The sequence below is a fragment of the Aythya marila genome (genome assembly GCF_965140915.1).
Source record: "Aythya marila genome assembly, chromosome: 3".
NCBI lineage: Eukaryota > Metazoa > Chordata > Aves > Anseriformes > Anatidae > Aythya > Aythya marila.
This window is the reverse complement of record NC_139044.1, coordinates 59,600,429-59,622,644: the sequence shown is the minus strand read 5'-3', so window position 1 is coordinate 59,622,644 and position 22,216 is coordinate 59,600,429. Positions and strand designations below refer to the sequence as shown.

General features: G+C 37.0%; 1 protein-coding gene across 1 annotated transcript in view; it reads left to right on the top strand.

The window, feature by feature from the left end:
• Positions 1-22,216, top strand: part of ME1 (malic enzyme 1) — a 174,100-nt gene that overhangs the window by 78,589 nt on the left and 73,295 nt on the right. The window contains exon 5 of the mRNA XM_082755588.1: positions 185-346. Within this exon, the coding sequence (XP_082611714.1) occupies positions 185-346 (162 nt within the window). The remainder of the gene's footprint in view (positions 1-184; positions 347-22,216) is intronic.

Genomic DNA, 22,216 nt, shown 5'->3' with positions numbered 1-22,216 from the left:
ATCGCACAGTGAAATACAAAAAAAGCAATTCATGGCCTTTGTTGTACGATTGATTTATTTGTACCTGTTGCAATTTTAAAGTGAAAATTAAAAGACCATTGTAAGATGATAACAGAATACTTAGTATGCGCAGTACTGTATGAGAAAGAAGTGATGATTACAGTGCTTTTATTTTTTCCTCCAGGCTATTGTGGTGACAGATGGAGAACGTATTCTTGGTCTTGGAGACCTCGGCTGCTATGGCATGGGCATCCCAGTTGGTAAACTGGCACTTTATACTGCATGCGGAGGAGTGAAACCTCACGAGTGCCTACCAGTGATGTTGGATGTGGGAACAGATAATGAGGTAAGTCCTTCCCTGAGGTGTAATACTAGCAGTTTCAAGGGAACTGTATAAAAATTGAATTGTGAAAAGTTGGTTTTCCTTGTTATGATACAGTTTTCGATTATGCGGAACCTAAGAAGTCTTATGGAAAAAGTTTCATCCTAATGCACTGTGTAGATGTTTTGTAAGGCTCGAGTAGGTAAGGAAGATGTTGTCTGTAAAATCATACTGCGTACATTGTAAATGTTAGAAAGTGGCATGGGAAATTAGATCTCGAGGGGGACGACAGAGTTAAAATTATGATGCAATGCAGCATTCCGTCTCTACTTCTGCTGCAGAATTCTTCTGCAGTGATTTCCGATGTGAATTCATTTTGGGGGAACAGCTTGAAAGAATAGCCTGGTATATGTTAGGAGTGCACATCTATGTACTTCAGCTGTACGTTGACTTCAGCTATAGAAAGCTCTATAATCCAATGAATTTTCCCCAAATGAAGTCCCAGTGCTTCAAGTAAGTGGACTTTACCCTCTTTTACTTGGCTTCCAGTTTGTAAGAAGTGGAGAGATTTAAAGGCAGCTAGTTGCTGAAAACTGGCTTTGTTATTTCCAGGCCTCCCAGGATTACTAGTTAATTACTTGGCCCCTGTTGTTTCTCTTTTTTGCTGAAAGAACATTTGAATTATTGACTCTGAATGATGTCAAATATCATCAGCTATATCATTATGCTTTAGCAGAAATTACAGTACAAATGATGCAAGCATTAAACTTTGTGCATGATAAATGCATCAGAAATTTATGAGTATTAAAGCTAAATAAAGCATCTCCATACCAGTGAATTCAGCTGGGATTTCTAGATTGTTGGGCTGGGTGTGTGCAACTTCAGCTTTATGCACACACCTCCACTCCTTCCCCACTGGGATAGTTTAGACAATGCATCATGAAAGCATTACTGAACTGGGGAATAGTCTGCTACTCTCTCTCTATCCCCCAAGAACCTTCTCCTGAAAGTGGACAGATTTATTTGTAAAATGCATCTGAACGCTGTAGCACATAGCTATACCAAATGACATACAAGTCTCATTAGCTATATTTTTTGTTTGAGCAGCTGGGCCAGTTAGTTATTATTGAATGTTTCTAGGCAGTAAATTACATCAGCTACTTATGATACTGCATTTTGCTTTAATGCCTGAATTTCACCATCATTTTCAGTTTTTCATGGGGGTATTATTTTCTTGAAATATATCAAACATACGTGTAAAATGTATACCTACAAATAGAAAAAAAAAAAAAAAAAAAAAAAAAAAGTATACACATACCAGTACCTCCACTTTTATGTCACTCTTCTTGTGACCAAACAATGAGTTCAATCAAGGTGTCCAGAAGGGTGGCCAACCTGAAGCATTACAAGATGCATACAAATGGTGTGAGCTGGGGTTTGTTGGTGCTCTGGCATACTCACATTCTTATCAGGAGGATGTTTTTTGTTGTTGCTTTTGTTTTTTTCACTTGGATAGTTACTTTAGGGCCATATTGTGGACTGCTTCAATTTAGTTGTACAGTCTACTTAATCGTAGCAGCTTGGTATGTTTCAGTCCCCAGCCAGCACTGTGGTTAGCAGTGCAGGAAAGAACTGATTCTGCTGGCATGCTTTTCATTCCTGCCCAAGTATACATGAAGCTCAGATGTGCACCCACTGCTCAACAGTCTAAAAGCCCCAACAGAATTCTAAATTTACTGCTGCAAGAGACCTTAAACTTAACTTGAATGAAAGGGAGGCTGGGTAAAGAGTTGTTTTTTTGTTTGTTTGTTTTTTTCCTTACTGCAGTAGTAGTTACAAGAAATTATTATATTAGCTTACGACTCAGTACTATTTGTATTCATCTGGGTTTTTGCAGGGGTGAGGAGAAGCCAACAGCATGTGAGAAATGAAGGCTCTGAATCACAGCTGGGTTAGGGTCTGCTCTGGAGGCAGCACTACTGCTCTTTTGGGGTTGTGTTATATTGCACTTCAAAGAGGAGATCATTGGTTTTTCCAGCTGGGATTGGGTGCTCAGATGTTTAAGCATTTATCTTAAAGGTTTAACTGGGAGTGAGACTCCTGAATTCTGCTGGAGGACTATGAGCAAGCTGGGCTCTGCTGTCATGCCTCCTGACTGAAGAGCCCTCATGGGCCTGCTCCTACTCCTCATTCAGTTGGCTCTTGGCTCTAGTTCCCTGGCTACTTCAGTCACAGTCAGTGATGCTGGGGCACCAGCACCCTTAATCTCTTCCCTCTCATACCCTGCCTCTGCCCCGGCAGCTCCTGTTCCCTCCCCACTGTCAGTGTTTGTGTCACCACTTCAGGGAACCAAAGTGACCAAAAAGTGATCACGTTTTGCTGGCTAACCTGGTTATATTAGTTCAAACTGCTGCCAATTCTTTATTTTAAAATCTAAATCTTTTGGAAAAATAACTGTATCTTTATGCTATATTCTCTTGCCCAAGCCAGAATTTTCTATAATGAGACACAATAGAAATCACTCTCATAACTTGAGCATATATAAATAATAATTATGCTGAACATGTTTTTTGAAATGTGCAGATGTTTTCCATTTAGATTAGCTCCTTCTCCCTTTCTGTGGGGGCCTCAGTGCTTTAAAATAAGTTTCAAAATATGTTTTTTTGGCAACTATAACCCTGTTTTGCACAACCTGCAAATTCTCCAGAAAGATTAAATCTTACTTTAAAGCAGATTGCAAGAAAAAATTCACAAATTCTTATCCTGTGTTGTTTTGTTGTGCATAGGACAAAAAAACGGGAACTCTAAGCAGCAACTCACTTAATTTCTGATAATTATTAAGTGCTTTACTACAGTTAGTTTTAGCAGAGGTATTTTAGCTATGGTATTACCATGCTACTCACAAAGGTAGGGATTAAGAAGATAAGCAAATTTGTATACAATTGCCCAAATAATAAGCGAGAGAAATGGAAACTACTTGCTTAATAGTAAAAATTGACCTAGTAGAAAGACTTGCTTGACTGAAGTAGTAAATTACTCTGTGTAATCAATGCAGGACTGAGCATCTAAAAGGAGTGGTGTTGACCACTGCCCCAAACAGTATGCCTGTTTTGTAAGTCATTGACAAATTGGAGGCAAACAGTTGCTGTTGGGACATTTTAATCCAAAACATTTTAAAACAGTATATGTAGTACTATTAGTTATTTACAAGAGACCATGAAAGTCTCCCTGAAAGTTGTGTCTTATGCAGTAGTCATTTGTTTGTAGGGTGTGAAGATGGTACTTCTCAGGTGGGATTGCAATCCAAATAAAACATACTCATGCTCAGTACTCAGTACTGAAAGCATTGCTGGGAGAGCTGAGGTGATGTGATTTCTGCATTCTGGGCATTCATCAAACATATTACAGAAGTATATGTTAATTGCCTTGCAATGGTTACAGAAACAGCTTGCAAAGAAAAACAAATGGATATCAAGGCACCAAAAAGTGCAACTCATTGGAGACCTATCTGAAATGTGTGTACTCACCTCTATAAGTGGGACGATTTCAGGGTGATGGAAATAATCAATTTGAATCAAGGGAAAACATCTCAACATTAAAATATGAATGATTGTTTGCTACTTGAAACTGTTATTAAACTCACAAAATAAACGGCATTGAGGCAAACCTGTTGGTTAAAAACAGAACACAAAGAAACTATCAAAAACTGAGTTAACAGACAATTGAAAAGCAAAATACACTAAAGAAAAGTAACTTTATCCATACTAATTATGAAGAGCAAGAATGAGTTTTTCTGTTGTTCCTGAAACTTCACCTTGGTGGTACTTGTAGAAGTGTTCATTGTCAATATAAATGTGGTAGATGGTTTTTAAATGACAGTTTTATCTCTCAGTGAGAAGTCTTAGTTTGCATTGTGTTAACAGGGAATTAATATGTTAAAAATCCTTAACAATATGTCAAAGTCCTTAAATCAGGATGTCCAAATAATGCCAGTTATGATATAAAACAAACCAAAAACCCTGTGGTACAAACACTCTGGAACTTGCTTGCTGGAAAGCAAGCTGAGCTGAGTGGGGAGGAAGTATTGTCTGGTTTAATTGTATCTGGGAAAAATTGAGAAGTTCAGGAAGATGGAATTACAGCTAAGGCTTTTATTTAAAATAAAATGGTTCTGGTTGTGGTCCTGGTTATATAGCCTGACACAGAGCTTTAGTAAAATTAGAAAGATTGACTAATCAAGCAATAAGAGTAAAATAACTATTCCCGATTAGCATGTTATTAAAACCAGATTTAATTTAGCGTTAAAATGAATTTACGGGTTTTTGGTCGGCTCTTATTTTTACCTTCAGTAACACATTTGAATTCATACTGTTCTATTTAAGAAACAGGACCAATGAAAAAACAATCCAGACCTGCGTTACTACATAAAACACTATTTAAAACATATTTCTGTGAGGAACAATAAAATAGTTTTGGTTTTGTGGTATTTCAGAGTTTATTTTCGGTTCTGAAAGGTTTAATATCTTTATCGATGGCTTGGAGGTAGTATTTTAGTATCCAAGGGTCATAGATAAGCCGTGGTTTGGTAGTGTTATCCAGCCAGAGCAGGAATAAAATCTAGGCAGGCTGTCAGCTTGTGTTACACAGAAGTCAAATCAACAGTGAAAAGGTTTCTTCTGACTGTAAAAATCTTAACCTAATAATGCATACTTAATAGAGAAATCAGCAATCTGTTTATCAGGTATTTTAGAAGAAAAGCTATAGCAATTTCTGGGCTGGCAGAGCAGTCCTGTCCTCAGGGGGCAGATTGCCAGTGTGAATTCGGTACTGGGAATGGCCAGTGGTGGGAGCTTTGGAAGGATGAGTTGTGTATTAGCATTTACCATAAATTTCTTTGTAGGTAGAAAACATTCCATTCTTTTAAATGGTACTTTCCCACAGTGCAGAAAAGTCAAGTGGCGTTGTAGGAACTTGTTAGGTGGGGAGTTTCTAGCAGCAAGCCTCTGGGTCCTGGAGCCAGCTATCAAGATTGCTCTGTGGACTCAGTAGATCATGCTGGTGTTTGGGCTTGGTGATTGTGAAGGTCTTTCCCAACCCAGATGATTCAATGATTCAAGCTGCATCCAGGATGGCTTCAAGAAAGCTGGGCATGCAAACCTTTTATTGCACTGGGTAGACACAGTTAAATAGCTGGCTGGTCCTATACACCATCATGCAGATGAATCATGACTGTCAGTTCACTTTGTGCAAATGCCTATCTGAAGTTGTTCCTTTACTCATAAAACTATCAAATATATAGATGTAAGTACCAAACAGCACACATGAGAGAGAAATGTGCAGCTGCTCGAGCAGCTACTGCTCCCTTGTCTGCCACACTGTGGGACTGTAAGGAACCATGGGCTGTTGTCTCAAGCTATTTCCTGCATGCTTGCTTTGGAATATTTTTCCCTTAACTTGCTGCAAATATTTAAATGCAGGAATGTGGCAGCTCGCACAGTTGTCCTAAATAGGTCAATGAGCATTACTGGGCTGGCAGTTCAGACGCTTCTGGAGGAATGACAGGCATCCATCGTAGAAGACTGAATCCAGAAAAGCAGAGGTGCAAATGCAAGCTCAGTTCTTCAACATGGTGCTGCAGTTAGCTTTCTGCATTTCCCCAGTTTGCTTCCAAGTGTCAGAAGTACTGGTACCAGCCTTTCAGGTTTCATATTCCTCCAAAATATCTCTCTATGAATGTGAAAAAGGAAGCTGCTGATAAAACACAGAGACAAACCTGCTTCTATTAGTTGTATTCCAACCAAAATAGAAACTTGGACAGAGGAAAGCTGACTGTAGCAGAAAACTGTAATTTGTAATCTTATCAAACTAAAGATATAAACATATCAAACAAATCATGTACATTGTGTACAGCTGTAAGAATTTCTAAATAAGTTAGTCACAATTGGCATTCATTGTGGTTTTGCACTGTATTTTGTGTAGTTAATGTATTATAAAGTGGTTGTGGTCTCTGAATTTAAAGAGCTCATATTCCTCTTGCCTTGCCCTTGAATTATGGCTGTTAGAAGTAGAGCCAGCACTTCAGTGATAGCGTTACTGCAAAATAATAATGGCACTTCCTGAGCTTCACGAATAGAGGTTGCTCCTGTCTGTATAGAAGGGAGCTACTTTTGAAGCCTGGGCTATGGGGGTCTCATTTCTAGGTTATTTTCTGCACTGTGTTTGCTAGTAGTTTTGAGCATTTCTGACATGCAAATGACGCTGCGTGTGATGCAGCTGGAGGTTTCTGGATACACAGCTTCTCGTGTAGCTGTGTTGAATCTGATCAACTTATCCTGGCTGGCTGAGGTAGACAGATTCATTTCCCTGTCCACAGAGCAGCAAGGGCAGACCAGGTGCTCAAAGGTAATGCTGTGGCACAATTGTGCTTTACTCCAGACATTAAGGTTTGTAAAACTATTGCTGGAGTAAATAAATATATATATAGGCCTTTTCAGGAGTTTTTCTTGCTGGCTGTGCTCTCTTTCACAAATTCAGTGCTATTTTTACAAGTGAAATATTTCCCCTTAGATCTTACTGTAAGATCCTTCCCTGATAGCACACTGCCAGCACTTCAACAAATGAGAAAATACAAAAATATTCCTCTTTCCTCCCCTTTCTCCCTGCCACTTGGCAAGAAAATATTGTGGTGGGGTATAACTTTCCCTAGAGTCAATCAGGAGTCATTTTTTCTTTTCACTGCTCAGAAGCACTGAAAAGTCAAGTCAGTTCTGAATTACGGTTCTGTCCAGCCCATTGTGCAGAAGAAAAAAAATATTTTGCAGACATTGGTAGTCTCCTTTTAAATCTATTCAGTTATTTGGAGTGGACATAGTCTGCGTTAGAGAAGGGAGAGGACAAGTACAAGCTGTTTTTATTGATGGTTCTTCTAAAATTAAGGGGCTTGGGTACAGTGGAAAAGATAAAGAATTTAATTAATGTGTCTAACTGTCTAAAGGCTGAAGAGAGAGTTAAAAAAAGGATTAAGGGTTTTTCGAGTCTGGATTTTATGGGCTGTAGTGGGAAGAAAATGGAAAGTCTGAATCTGAGTATGTCTGGCATCTCCCAAAAATGCAGAAAGGGATATGGATGCTGCTGGTTGATCTGAAATTGTCCTTCAAACCATGATTTCAATGAAAGAGAGATTTAGGTAGGATAAGGATTTTTGCATTGATGGTGATATGAAGCTTAAATGGGACAAAACAGTAACATACAGAGTGTGTTTACTTCAGTATAGAATATTTTTTCTCCATTGTGTTCCAGAAGATTTCACTTCTAAAATAAATATGACATTGCCCATCACCCCTAAACATGCTTTATTAAAACAACAGGAATACCCAAAACTGTGCCAACATCCATAGTATATTTGCAGACCTAAAGGGTGAGTTGGGGAAAGGATACAACTTACAACAGCCACCACTTGCCCCTTATTGCAAGGTCCTTTGAACAACTTTCTTGAGTTTATTACCAGTATCTGGTAGATATTTTTCATCACTTTTTGAAGAGCTTTCCTTTTCTTACTCTTTAGTGTGCTCTTATGGAACAGTTCTGGTAATACATTTAGGAACATTCACAACTTGAAAATTTTGAAAGTTATTTTGACTTTAACTCTGAAGTGTCAAAAATTCGTAAGTGTAATAATAAATCTAGATTTACCATTTGAATATGTTTCTGACATGCTGCTGATCTGTTATTGACACATGTAGAACTGAAACAGTCTTTTGACTAACCTGCAGCTATTTCTGTAAAATATTATTTTCCAACAGCCAGTTCTGTGAATTCATAGCTTTATATTTCTCAGATTTTGAGACTTGTGACCAAGTGAGGTTGGATTGTCAGGATAGCACATGGAAAATAACGAAACAGAAGAGGAAGAACAAATGATATCACAGCTTTAGGCAACAGACAAGAAATTACGTTAAGTAAGCTCAGTTTAAATGAAACTTGAAGTGAATGGAAAATTAAAGGTTTATATCTGTTGTCTTGTGAACAGTATATCCAAATCAATAGCCTGACAAGGCGAGTCTGCTCTCAGAAGGAAATATTGACCTAACTTGTTAAATGCATCAGAGCTAGAGGATAACTTGTAGCAGTTTTTACACACGTAATTTTAAAACAAATGTAATATAGTGACAAAAAATATTTACTATTTATCATGAAGTATCCACTTTTTAACCTAAAAGTTCAATTGCTGCCAAAAATGCTCTGCATTCCGGGTTATAGTTTTTAGGTGACATACTCAGCAAAGGACATAGTCAATCATGTAGTCATACATGATTTTCACATACTTGAAAAGTAATTCATGATATTGAATTGAAGGACTACATCTATATTGTTATTAAATATTCAAGTAGAGTGGCATTTTTAGTTAAATCACAGAGCAGTTTCAGCTAGATATTTCTGTTCCTCTGTTTGCTTGTTAGAAGCATATCAGTGGCAAATGCCAATGTCTCTCAGGCCTTCTTTGGGCTTTTATACACATCATCTTCCCTGTGTTTTCTTCAGGTTTATTAACATTTTCATGTTATTCTTAGTGAGTCATATCTTATCACTGCTATTTCTTTCTCATTAATATTTTCGTAGCAGCTTTCTGTTTGTTACAGACATGAGATGAGTCCTTCAAATGATGCAATAAACTCTATTTTTTCATTAAAGAAAGATGTCAAGTACATTCCCGTTGTTACAATCCACTTCAAACTTGAATATAAACCTCCTTTACTCCAAGGAGTCACATGTACATGAAGTTCTTAAAACACTGATAAATTGTGATAGACTAGTTTGAGGGGTTACTTTACATTTTTGGTGGAGGGGGAGCATCATTTAAATTCCAAAGCTGATTCCAAAACTTCATTTGGATTTCCCATGCCTCATTATTTTTTCTCGGTAGATCAGGCGTTTCAGCCTGATGCAGTTTCCTGAGAAGCTTCTTGGCTCCCATGTGCCTGAGCTAGTGAGATACTCCCTGGAATATGTCCACTGGCACAGAGCTTTACATACAGATCAGAGAAGTGAGTGAGTTGGGGATATTTAACAACATATAGGGCTGATTACGATTTTTCCACAGAATTTATTTGGAAATTTAGTATTTCAAAGTACATGACTTTCTGTTAACTAAAGTAAGAAACAAACCACCATGCAAACGTCCATCAAAAATTCAGAATGTTGCCTCATTTTCTGTGAATAAGTAGGGCTGTGTGGGGACAGTTTGGTAACTATTACTGACATTGGAATTACTTGATATTGAAATTCTTATAATGATGGTAGCAATGGGTTTGGTTAAGTTAGGACTTATCAAAAGTCATCTTCTGTAGCTTAGAATTCTTGCTTTGTGCTTTCTTGTATCTACTGACTTTCCTGGACTTTATTCAGAAAATAGGGAAGGAACTGTAATTCTTTATGTGCTCTTCTGAATCTTGTGGGAAAAAAATAAACATAAATTTTGATATATGTGACTTTTATTCTAATACAGACATTTCCATTATTATAAATAATGAGTCAAATAAGAGTCTCCAAATGTCTCTCTAATCAGACATCAGCCCAAATTGTTAGTAATATTTAGTTTCAATATATTTCATCACACAAAGTTAGGTACTATTTCTTGATAACTTTGTGTTTTTCACATAATATTCGGAAGTAATATAGAGTTCTGCTATTTTTTAAATTCCAGTAATCATAGTATACAGTAGTTTTTTCTATCTCAATCTAACCATAGGTGCATGTTCAGACTTCACATTCATTTATGTGGAAGTGTTTTGTGCTCATGCAGATGTGTCCATTAAATCATACACAGAGTTAATATGTGTGGGATGTTAGAAAATTCCATATTTTCACCAACAGAAATGGTAAATTGTTACTTAACACGGAGGTCTCTGTTGCACAGAATATTCTGCATTTTGGAATACTATGTTTTATTTGGAAACCACATTTCCTCTTTTAATCTCGTTAAATATGTCAGACTGCATGGTAGTTTGCATCTGACTTTTGTCCGTTTCTTTTATTTTTTTTCCATATGTTTCTATGTTCCAGATTTACTCTGAGAACTATAATCAATTTTCATAGACTCTTTTCTTGCAAACATATCCAGTGTGATGTGTGCAGGCAGGCTTACTGATGAGATGCATCAGGCAACTGTCAAAAAGTTTCTGTCTTTATCCTTAGGAATGGAAAATGGCTCATTCTTCAGTCCAGGCTTTTTTCAGTGACCCAATTCTTTTAATTACTATTATTTCTACGTGCTTAGGTGTTTCCTTGTTTGCATTAAACCTTCTAATTCTTCATTTGGTAGAAGACTGTGTACAAATGGCTTGTGCTTCCTAAGGGATTCACTAAGTGTGCATTAGGAGAGCTGAACAAGAAAACATTGCTTACCCCTGTTATGAACTAATTGTGTACAAAGGGGAAGAGCATTTCCTCACCATATTTAGAGCTGTTAATTGTTTTGACTCATTTGCAAATGGAGAATATCATGTGCTATTCTTTACCACTGCATTCCCAGAGGAATGTGTTACATCACCTCCCTTGTTTTCATTTAGATGCTTTTCTCAAATTTTGTTAGGCACAGTTTAGTAGATATGAGTATTGGCAGATTTATCAATAAAACTCAAATTTAAACAGGCTTGGTTTTTAAGCATTTATTCTGTTTAAGTATTTTTCTAACTTAATTTCATAATAGGTATACTAACAACATTTTGATTACCTGTGTATTCACTTGTAATGGGCTTCTTTCTTAACAGTGGAAAGGCATTCTGTGTTAAAATTTTCTGTTATAATGCTTGTCACTTTTTGTCCTAATATAAGTATAAAACCTATCCTGGTCTACATTTTGTAGCAAAAATGCTTACAGTCCTTTTTAAATAATAACAAAACAACATCAACAACAACAAAACAAACAACAACAACAACAACAACAAACAAATGTAAAGGCTTAATTTTCTTCACCTGGGGTTTACTGTTGTCATTTTACAACAAAAAGGTTACTACAGTCTCTAAAACACAATCAAATGTTCTAGTACAATTAAATTAAAGGCGACTTTCAAGTAAATCTTCTATTTTTAGTATTCATATTGTGCAAAATAATATATTATTATATATTTCAAAACCAGAGTTAACTTCACCCTTGTCCTGTATTTCCTGTGCTTAAAGACTTACACTGCCATAAAATACTGAAGATCAGTATTCACAGTCTCCTTGTAACCATTCAGACTTCTTACATTGTATGGGTACTAGACCCAAATCTAGACTTTTCTAGTATACCCACATAGCCAGCCACATTTTTGCCTCTTCTCTTTTATCTTTCCCATACTTACGATTCAACAGAATGAGCAATTATAATCTCATATTTGAATGATTCATCTTAATAACCTGGGCCCCCACTGCTGAACTCAATAAACCTCAAATGGCTGGGCAAGAGATGAGTAGCTTGAAAGTCATCCAAACCTGAACTAATTATCAGAGGCTAATTTTATGAAGAAAAGTGAACACTTCTTGTAGCTGTCTCAAATTGGTTTAATGAACTGTATCTTAAAACTACCTATTTTTGTTGAATGGCTTAGACAAGAGCTTAGACAACCTTAGATGTTGAGATATCCAATACGGGCTCTTAATTTAGATAACGTGAATTCATACCTGATTTGCACTTCACTTTCCTCTCTACTCAGACATGTGGTTGCTGCACTGCACAGAAGGCTTCTAAAAAGGTTAAAACTTTTTTTTTTTTCTTCAATGTATTTCAACCTCTTATTAAACAAACAATTTGTATCATTAAGAAATGCTATTCTACTGCTTAGTGTGTGAGAAGACCTCACCAATTGTCTCTCACTGTTGTTCCATTGTCATCCTTTGAACTTTGCCATTTTGGCTAGGAGAGTGTGCTATTCTTTTTCTGAGACTGTTAATTTATTTTTATGAAATATGCTATTTATGAATATTTCTTTTGTGAAATATTCTACTTCATTAGACCATGGAAAATGTGATGAAGCCAGATGGTATTTCGGATCGTCATATTTACCAAACAGCATATCTGCAGGGATTTTTAGGACACGAGAAGAAGCTGAGGAGGAAAGGGCATTAGCAAGAAATAACATAAATGCTGGCACAGGATTTAAGTCTCGGTTTCAGCTCATATTAAAAAAGCATGAGCTGTATACTGATGTTAACAGCAATTCTGTCAGTCCATTTCATTTCTTTTCACACCACTTTTCAGCAAAGGGGATCTATAAAAGAGGGCAGAAATGAATATCTGGAAATGCTTATTTTGGATAGTATGCATGAATATCCATAGACCAAACTGATGGCAGACTTTATTTCAAGATATATCAAACATTTCCAACTCTTCAAACTCAGAAGACAGCAACAGATACTGTTTGTTTTTGTTGGCTTGTATTCTTTCTGAAACAGTAAATGCTAGATATCTGCTTCTTCAGCAATTTGACAAGCAATGGAGAAGACGAGAGGGAAGGTGCCATAAATATAGCTACTAGTACAAAATGTGAGATAAGATGCATAATTTGTGCTTTCATGGAAATAGGCCTAGTGTCTGGGACAAAACGTCACCAGCTAACGGGAAGGGTGCTCCTACAACTGTTGAGCCTTGCAGGAGGAGTTCTACTTTGTGCACAGAACTGCTTCTGCCTTTTTTTTTCCTGTTGTTAGGATAGACAAAGTCAACAGCTGAAAAGTCAGTGTCAAAAGAATGTCACCAGACTTGATTAATAATTTCCCATCAGTCAAAGGGACATTGTTAATGTGACTACCTTTATATGTAGGAAGAGACCCAGCCCATTTAGCTCCAGTGAAGATCATGGCTGAGCGTCAGCACAGGACAGAGAGATGTCAGGGTCAAAGATATTTTGGTGAATATGACCACAAGTTTTTTTGGTGAATGGCCACCATAGGTTTAGTAGAACTGAGAAGACAAGAATACAACAAATGATGGAGACTAATAGTTACACATGAAAGAAAATCAAAGCGAAATATCAGAACTGTTGATACAGAAACAAGATGTGCTGATAATATGGAATAAGATTTTCAATTTTATAAGCAATACATTTGTGGATATGTTAAAATTCTGTTCAGTTAACTATGTGGTGGACTCGAGTCAGAATTTGTGTGCTGTCAAACTGTGAGTTGAAAAAAAAATAAAACACCTCCAATTTCTAGAAAAATTTTCACCGAGGCTAGACTTGTTATTCAGGGTACTATGTAGGTTACTCTAGATACTATTCTAACCTTTCTTAAACCTTCTTAAATATTGTTGTTTGAATACCTTCTGTAATTTATTATAAGCATTTACTGTGGCACCCACAAGTCCGTAGCATTCTTTCAGCATTTTTGGGTGGGGGTTCATATCTTCCTTCACGTTTTTAAAAACAATAAACTTTTAAAGTTTGGTGGTGCTAATCTATCTCTGTAGCTTGTTCCCATTCTCCATCAGGTATATTTCAAATTATGAAGGATATTGTTAAATGTTTTGGGGTGTGTGACAGCACATACAGATTGAGATGTTAGCTGTTTAGTTGATGAGGTTCATGAAGAAGAAATGATGGTCATTAGCTGTATGGGGGCTGTTGACAACCAGTTCTGTAGAGAGCTTGTTAGTCTGAGCTTTTTTGGGAATTCACTAAAAGCTTTTATATAAAATAGATGTCAGTGGTTGTAGGAGATGTCTTGCTAGGTGGTCTGATAATTACATGTATTAAATGCAAGAGATTTATCAGATTTCTTTGCTTTCTGATTATTATCTCTATTTTAAAAGATTTATTATATGCAGCATAATCTACTGAAGTCCTAAACAATGTCAAATTCTTCAGGACTATTGTTTTCTCAACAGTCAAGAGATTAAGATTTTCAAGAAATGCCACTGGCATGCAGACAACCATTTGTTTTCAGTTTTACTGTATAAAAGAGTTATGCATCCTGAAATTGCGTCTGATGAAATCTTGCTCCAAAACCGTGGTTCTGAGCGTCTTCCAAATTCCAACTCAAATTACAGGCATTTGTGGAGTTGGCATCATCCCTATCCCTGCAGACAGATGTTAACATTAGGAGATTTCTCCGAAATTGTTAAACATAATGCAGTGTCTTTATCTTGCTGTATATTTTTTTGTGTATCCTAAAATACACAATGAATTAGGCCTCTCTGATCTCATTACCAACTCTGCTAGATGCAGTTCTGGCAGCATATGATATGGAGCATGCTAGCCTGAAGTAGTGCAGCAGTACTAGATATCTTAGTACCTTAGATATTGGGGTGATGCTGTTCTGTTACCAAAATCATTTGCAACCTCTTAAGAGGAAGAGACAGAAAGAAATATTAAATGGGGACTAATATGTTGTATCTAAGGAAGAGAGAAAAATTCACAGGGAGAGGAGCAGGCTGTTGTCTGAGCTCCATTACCAGAAAGCTGAATTTCCCATGGCCTTATAGGAATTGTCCAGTATTGAGTTTTAAAATACATAGTTGGGAAATTCTTCCTTTTAAGGATCCTACCTTAACCCTAACCCTAACCCTGGGGCTTCCTTCAGCCACTCTTGACTTTTCCCTGTTACATGAAAGATGAGTTTAGTTTTTTCTTTTGTTTCTATTTCATTTACAAAACTCTTTAGAAAGGTGATCGTCAAGATGAGGAACTGGAAGAGTTTTTTTTTAGAATAGTAACACAACCAAGAGATATGTATCGAAGTAATACCTGCAGTTTATTTGCCTGTTTATGTGCCATCGTATTTCTGTCTATGGAGAAAAAGACAGCATATGGTCAGATGAGGAGGAGGGAGAAGAATTAGAAAACCTCTGCTAAAATTTACTTTAATTTATCTAGGATACTTAAAACAATAAATACGGATAAAGTAAAAAAAAAAAAAAAAAAAAAGGAGTTTTTTTCCTACTCCTGCCAAATTTTAGGGCATCTGTTGGGAGATATAAATTCAGCATTTTACAAGAGTTTTCCAGTAAAGAGCAAATGAAATGATCACTGAAGTGTGTTACTGCAGATACGTTTCTTGTCTCCACATAGTGTTCATCCCAGGAATACAGCTGCCTCTGTGTTCTACCCACATGTGCCCTTTGTACAAAGCTTGCCTTTATTTTTGGATTGGCACAAGGCACACAGCAAATAGATCATTCTAGATTTTATGTTGCATACATTAAGGACATTCTAAAATTAGAAATTGCCCATCCTCCTAACAATGTGATGTCTTAGTAATGAGCACCTTGGCATAGTTGCCGTTTAGTGGAGAAGTTAAATGTAGATCTGAAAAATGGACTCAATGCATCTGGATGGTGGAGGCACAAAAACACATATCAGGAAAAAGAATTCTACAGCTAATCAAGTAAATGTGGTATAAGGATCAAAAGTGAGATCTATAAAGGATTTCATGAGTTTTAGAGTTTCAAAGCTAACTTTCAGTTAACAGAAGATGTTGGAGCAACTGTATTTGTATTTCCTTGGAGATCACTCATAGTTTTTTATTTTTCTAATACGCAGATTTGACAAAATAACTTGATAGCTTTGAAGGAGTTTTTTTGTTTGTTTGTTTGTTTGTTTGTTTGTTTGTTTTCTCTCCTCTAGTTACAGCACTTTCATAAATAACATCTAATCCAGCCCAGAAGACAACATCTGCTTTTCTCCTTAGGAACAATGCACAGCTTGTACTGCAAAGTCAGTGATGGCAGTTCTATGATATTTGCTTCTTATTGTTTTGAGACGATAGATTCTGTGTTTGAAAAGAGGCAATGTAAGCTGTTTCACCAGAAGAACTTCCAGTGGCATTTAAATTTCCAGGAAAAAAACTTTTTTTCCTTTTTTTTTTTTTTTTACTTCATCTGTTGTATGACAATTATGTACTCTGGAGTATTCTTCAGTCATCTCTTATAGCTCATCTTCAGTCATCTCATATAGCTCATCTCTTGAGCTATACTTGCAGCTCTTCTCTAACTGGAAGCTGCTGTAGTGTACAGAGTGGTTTAAACTGGATTCTGCAATTAATTTTACTTCAAGAAATTTTTAGTAGTAATGGAAGTTTACTGGAATAGCTGTATCTTTTTTTGTTAGTGAATCTCTTTCACAGTATATTGGAAATGTAAGCAGGTAGAGCAAAAACCTAACTGTTCCGAAAAAATGTATCATTCTCTTGATGTATTATTGCCTTTTAAAAAAATTCATTTTTAGTATTCAGTATAAAGGATGGCAACATATACAGTTAGTGTAGCTGCAGTGTGTTGCTTGTAATGTTAGAGGCAATCCAGAAAGAAGTTCAAGGGTCCATGTGAATTCCATGTTTTTGGGAATGGGAAAGTTAGTCTTGGAAGGAACTTCCTAAGGCAAATGCATCACTGATTGGCACCTGGCTGCAACCAGCACTGTGAGATTCAAGGTGCTCAGATATCTTGAATTACACCTGAAAATGGTGAGGTGAGCTTTTTCTTTCTGAAATGTATCTTCTCCTTTCCAGTATTTTAGAAGTAAGCTCAGAGTGACTCAGCCTTGCAGGCTCAAACCAGAGAGCAACACCATAGCCCCCGGCACCCCAACAACCCTCTGAGCTTTTCACAGCTCGCCTGATTCCCCCAGCTGACTCTCAAACAAAACCACCACGTATTGCCTGACAAAGAGCTGACAGCACAACAAAAACAGTTTTGCCTCATGGCTGCAGCACCTTTTCTCTTTGGACTTCGTGCTTCATGGGCCACTCACATAGGTTGTGACTTTTTTTGGCATGGTAAATTTTAGCCTTGTGGGCTTTGGCTTCACAGGAGAGCTTTTTGGGAGCTACACATTGCATGACCAGGAGATGAGGGTGGTGGGCAGGCTGTGGATGGAGCCACCCATTAGACATCACGGCTGCAGGCCTCGCACACTGGGCCCTTTATCCCGTGCCACATGCATGCGCCGGAAGCCGGCCACAGAATGTCCTTGGCACGGTCTGGTCTTGTACAGCCTCTTGCTCTGGGACAGGCTGTGGTAATTTCATAGCGTGTTACAAGATTCCTCCATGAAGCATTTTTTCCAGTCATTATAGTCTTGCTTTTTTTTTTTTTTTTTTAATTAAAGTTCACTGGAACTGACAATTTTTCAGCTGGGCAAAGCTGTCTGCGTGTGTGGGAGCTACCTCTACAGTACAAGCAATGGGCTTAAGTGCTTGTGCGAGTCAAAGCTTTGACTGCTAATTCCTCTTCAGGTTAAGAAATTAATAACCTTTGTGAGCAGAAGGCAAGCAAAGGATGCAGAGGTCAAGCTGTAGATAAACAGCCTTGTGAAAAGAAAGAGCAAGTTGGGCTGGCTGAATCAAGACTCTCTTCATGGAAAAATAACTGAAAAAGCCTAGTTTAGCTGTGCAAAACGATAGTATCATTATGCACATATGGAAGAGGACATACTCTCCATACCTTTTAACACAACCTTAAAATATTTTAAACAAAATTTGAAGTACTGTAACTTCTTTTCTGTTACGTTAATATATTGCTCCATCATAATATTAATAAATATTTCTATTTCAAACTCTCAAATGTGCATAATAACCTTGCTATAAATGTTTTTCCACAGAAATTCTTTCCCTGAAAAGTTGTGTTATGGATTGATGTCAAAGGAACATTACGAATGTATCATCTTTTAAATTCTGGACTGCCATAGGTCTGCCAATGGGCAGTTTTCATTGCTACGGGTGGGGGTTTATTATTTATTTATTATTTTAGTTCGACTGTACTATAGGTAGTATCTGTCTGTTGGACATGTCCACCAGCATGCAGCTGATGTTAACTCGTCTCAAATATGACATCTCCTTTTGGGAAGAAACAGAGGATAAGGACCCTTTTTCGTTCTGCAAGAGTTCCCTTGTGGTTTGCAACTGTGTTGAAAAAGGTCTTGTGTTTAGATAAGAAGGGCCATGGTGTCTTCTTAGTAAATATGTAAGGAGGAAAGTGTAGTTCAAAGAAAAAAAAGTAGTTACCTGATTATGAAACTTCTTTTTACAAAGCATTCTACACCCTCAAACCCAATTAATGTCCATGTTAGTTGCAGGATTTGGTGCATCCGAAATTCAGTCAGCATTTGGAAACGCATAATCGGTTTGTTTTAAGGGCATCATCCTGTATTTCAGACTTCAAAAAAAAGCTCGTTTAAAGAGAAAAAGCTTCCTAGTCTAATAGGAAACGAAATCTTATATGTTCTTCCTAATGCCATAAAAAACACTTTGCAGCTGTAAGCAGTTCTTGCAGGGCAGAAAATCATGATTCAGCATGTTAGTGCTTGCAAACCCCATGTTTAAACGAATGCAGATTGATTACTACACAATTAATTTTGATAGAAGTGAGTGGTAAGTCCAAAACTTAGACATTATTTTTTACTGATGAACTCTTTTATTGGAAGACGTTTCACATAGAGTGAAATTTCAGTCTAGTGGAAACAAAAAAGAGGTCTGAAGCGTCCAACTTTTCTGGAGAACAGAAATTCCACTGTGCTCATCAGCCCTTCCCCAATCTGTGAAAACTGAGACAAAAAGAACTTTACAGGAAGAATCTGGGGTGTTTTAATGTAAGAAAATATGAAAAGTTGAAAAGGCATCGGCATTCCTCCATTTTTCTAGGTTATTATGTGTCTCACTGGACCAAATGAAATGCTTTTCATTTCTGGGAAGAGGCATGTCTTTGTCACAGAGTTTCTGATGTTCCCTACAACTGTCATTCCCCTTCAGTTTTATAATTGTGGCTCCATGCACATCATTTCCCATTTGTAGAAATGGAGAGGTTGGACATTTTTAATGTCATGGGAAAAATTTCTGCTCTGAAGCATTACTGTACACCAAATACTTTCTAGGTGGCATTGAGAGGTCTGGCTGCTCTTTGCTGACATCTTTGTGAGTGGGAAGGCTCAGTGTCTTGCTGCTCTGGGTTCTTCACCTCCAATTTTCCATGAAGCTACACACTAAAATATGTATCTGTTCCAAAGAACTTCTTGGTGCCAAGTTTGAGAATAGATGACATTTCCGCATGTTTGTTCTCTCCTGATGAAATATGTGTGTGCAATTTTCTGTTTCTCGCTGCTTTGGCTTTTGTAGATAAATTAAAGCCAGGTGCACAGCTCAAGCCTTGCTTGAACTTTGATGGTTTGCTGATCTCTTTACTGTAAGTGTGCACAAGTAAGATGGTATAAACGACCTGCCTTTTTCTTAAAGCCTCAAAGGTCATTATGGTTTTAATATGCTCAGGTGGTGCTTCAAAGGACTCTGTTATTTTAAACACCTAAAGATCTAAATAGATCTATATGATCTTTCTAGTACCAGAGCGTCAATTAAGCCCTTTCTTCTTGTAAACTCCTATTTCTATTAAAGCTTCAATGTGCTACACTGCTAAACCTTAATGTTTTAGGACTTTTTTCTTAGCCTTAGAATAAGCGTGCCTAAAAATAAGCTTGTGCCAGTTTTTCCAGTGTCACTTAATATGCATAACAAACCCACTAACCAGCAAAAGCAGAGTTATGTTTGGATGGAGATTAGGTTTCCAAAAGAACAAAACAAAGTTTAAGCTTTGACAACAAGTTGGGGAACAAAAGAAACCCAAGTCATTGAGGAAAAGTACCTAATCATCATGTCAGCTTGACACACTTGATTGTGGTATAGAACTTTCTCTCCAGTGATCTGTTTTGAAAGCCATGAAATAGTCAATAGTAAATGTTAATCTCTCAAGATGTGTGAACACTCTAAAAAAAAAAAAAAACAAACAACAAAAAACCACACCAAACAACCAGGGACCCAGTTTGCATGGTGTTGACCTGAATAACAGGATAATGTGCTTAAGCAGCTTATTCATTCTTCAGCGCCTTTTAGAAATAGAGAAGCTCCACAATGGTTTGCCACTCGGAGCTCAGAAATGACCACTGTTCTTTTCACTTGTCAAATGTTTAATTCTTTTGTCTGCGCCCTGGGTTTCTTCATAGGTTGTTCCAAACAGGACTATAAAGGAACTTTTGGGCTATTTCTTGTCAAACTGTAACGTTTGTGAAGTAGAAGGCACTGAGCTGTAAAGGAATTTCAGGCTCTTGGTATATAGCTGGCCAACCTTTTCATCAGCGATGTGTTGCTGAATTAATTGTTTGCACTTGTGAGACTTCCCAGGCTGGAAGTTTAAACATACCCCAGAAACACTGAGTTAAATGTTTTGTTTTGTTTTGTTTTGTTTTCAGTATTCTACATGAAAAGATAGGTTAATACATTTATATAGTGGTCTTTATAAATGGAGCTGTTTTGGAGTTCTGAGTTTTAGTATTAGCTATAGATTTAAATGCCTACATATATTTAAGATGTAAAAAGAGGTATAAGAGAGATAAGAGCCTATGTTTCAAGGCAGATCTGTGGCTTATTTAGCACTTTTTAAAGACAGCATAAATGTGAACACATATTTCTCTTGAACTTTTACAGAATTACTGCCCAGCATAAGCTGCCTTCATGATGCAATCAGTATGACTCAGTCTGGCTGTGAAGTTTCTGAAACATCTTGAGAATTTTAAAAATAAAGGGGGCAAAGATATATGTTTTGTTTCTTTTTTCTTCCCTCCTTCCCTCCTTCCTTTCCTTTCCTCCTTTCCTCCTCTTTGGGTATTATTTTGCAAATGAGAACACAGACTGATTGATTGATAAAAGTGTTGCAGCAGTGTGTTAAAGAAAATAAATAAAAATCAATTTGCCTCTTAGGAAAAAACAATTTGCCTTAATCTAGATTGGATCAGGGAGTATTCGATGTGCTTGCAAAGGACACAGAGCAGCAGACACCTAGTAGCTAGGAAAGCTGTAGCAGTGGGATTTTGCTTGTTGTCTCTCAGCTCCCCTGTGATGCTCTTGACAGAGATGCCCAGCAGGGAGGCTCCTGCTGCTTGGCAGTTCTGCTTTCCAGCCTTGCTTGCTCCGTCTGGTGGGAAGCACGATGCAGCTCGCACAGGGTTTCCAAACTCATCTTAAGGTCTCACAATGATAAAAAAAAAAAAAAAAAAAAAAAAAAAAAAAGTTAATTTGCATTTCCTATGAATTTATCTCCCAGAGAAATAAAATTATCCCTGATATGTCAGATTTTCCAGAGGTTATTTGAAATAGCTAGGGAAACTCAAAATGGGAATGAAAAACTCATTCCAGAAATAGTTCTTAACTGCAAAATTGGAAACGATTGTATAAAAACAGAAGAGCATGCAACAGAGAAAATTACTTTAGAAGGTACGCAGCATCCAGCTCTTGACGGATTTTCCTGCAGTATCTGGGATAGATACGTAATTGTGATTTTGGTTTTACTGCTAGAACGCCTAGAATAGTGTAAAAAAAGAGGTAAAATTATTTTAGCCAAAGAATATGCTCTTCAAACATGAATGCTACATAGAATTGGTGAAGGAAAGAATGAAAATAATTATGAATATATAGTGATATTACCTTCACTTACAAATTCATTTTAGTTCTAACCTTTATGTGTTCTTCAGTTTAATCAGTTGAGCTAATGATGTATATCTTCTGAAAGTCTATAAGTAATGCATTAGAAATTGTTTTGAAATGGTGATGTGTTCAGCAACTTTAAAAAAAAAAAAAAAACATATTTTAATCTTTTTTTTTTTAACATTGTAAGTGATATCTTTTATGTTTTTTATTGAAGTGGAAAGAAAAGTGAGGCAGAAACAAATATCACTATCTGTAGACCAGCACAGTAGTTTGTTACTTATCAGTCTTCAGCTGAGGTTTGTGACCCAAGGGTTTTTCAGATCTACTACATAAAAGAACTGTAAAAAGAATTTAGGCGCTTCTCTAAAATATTCTGTGGTGGTTTTGCCCTGCTGAACAGCTAAATTCCATAGTAGCCACTCTTTTACTCCCCCTCCTCAAAGGAAAAGG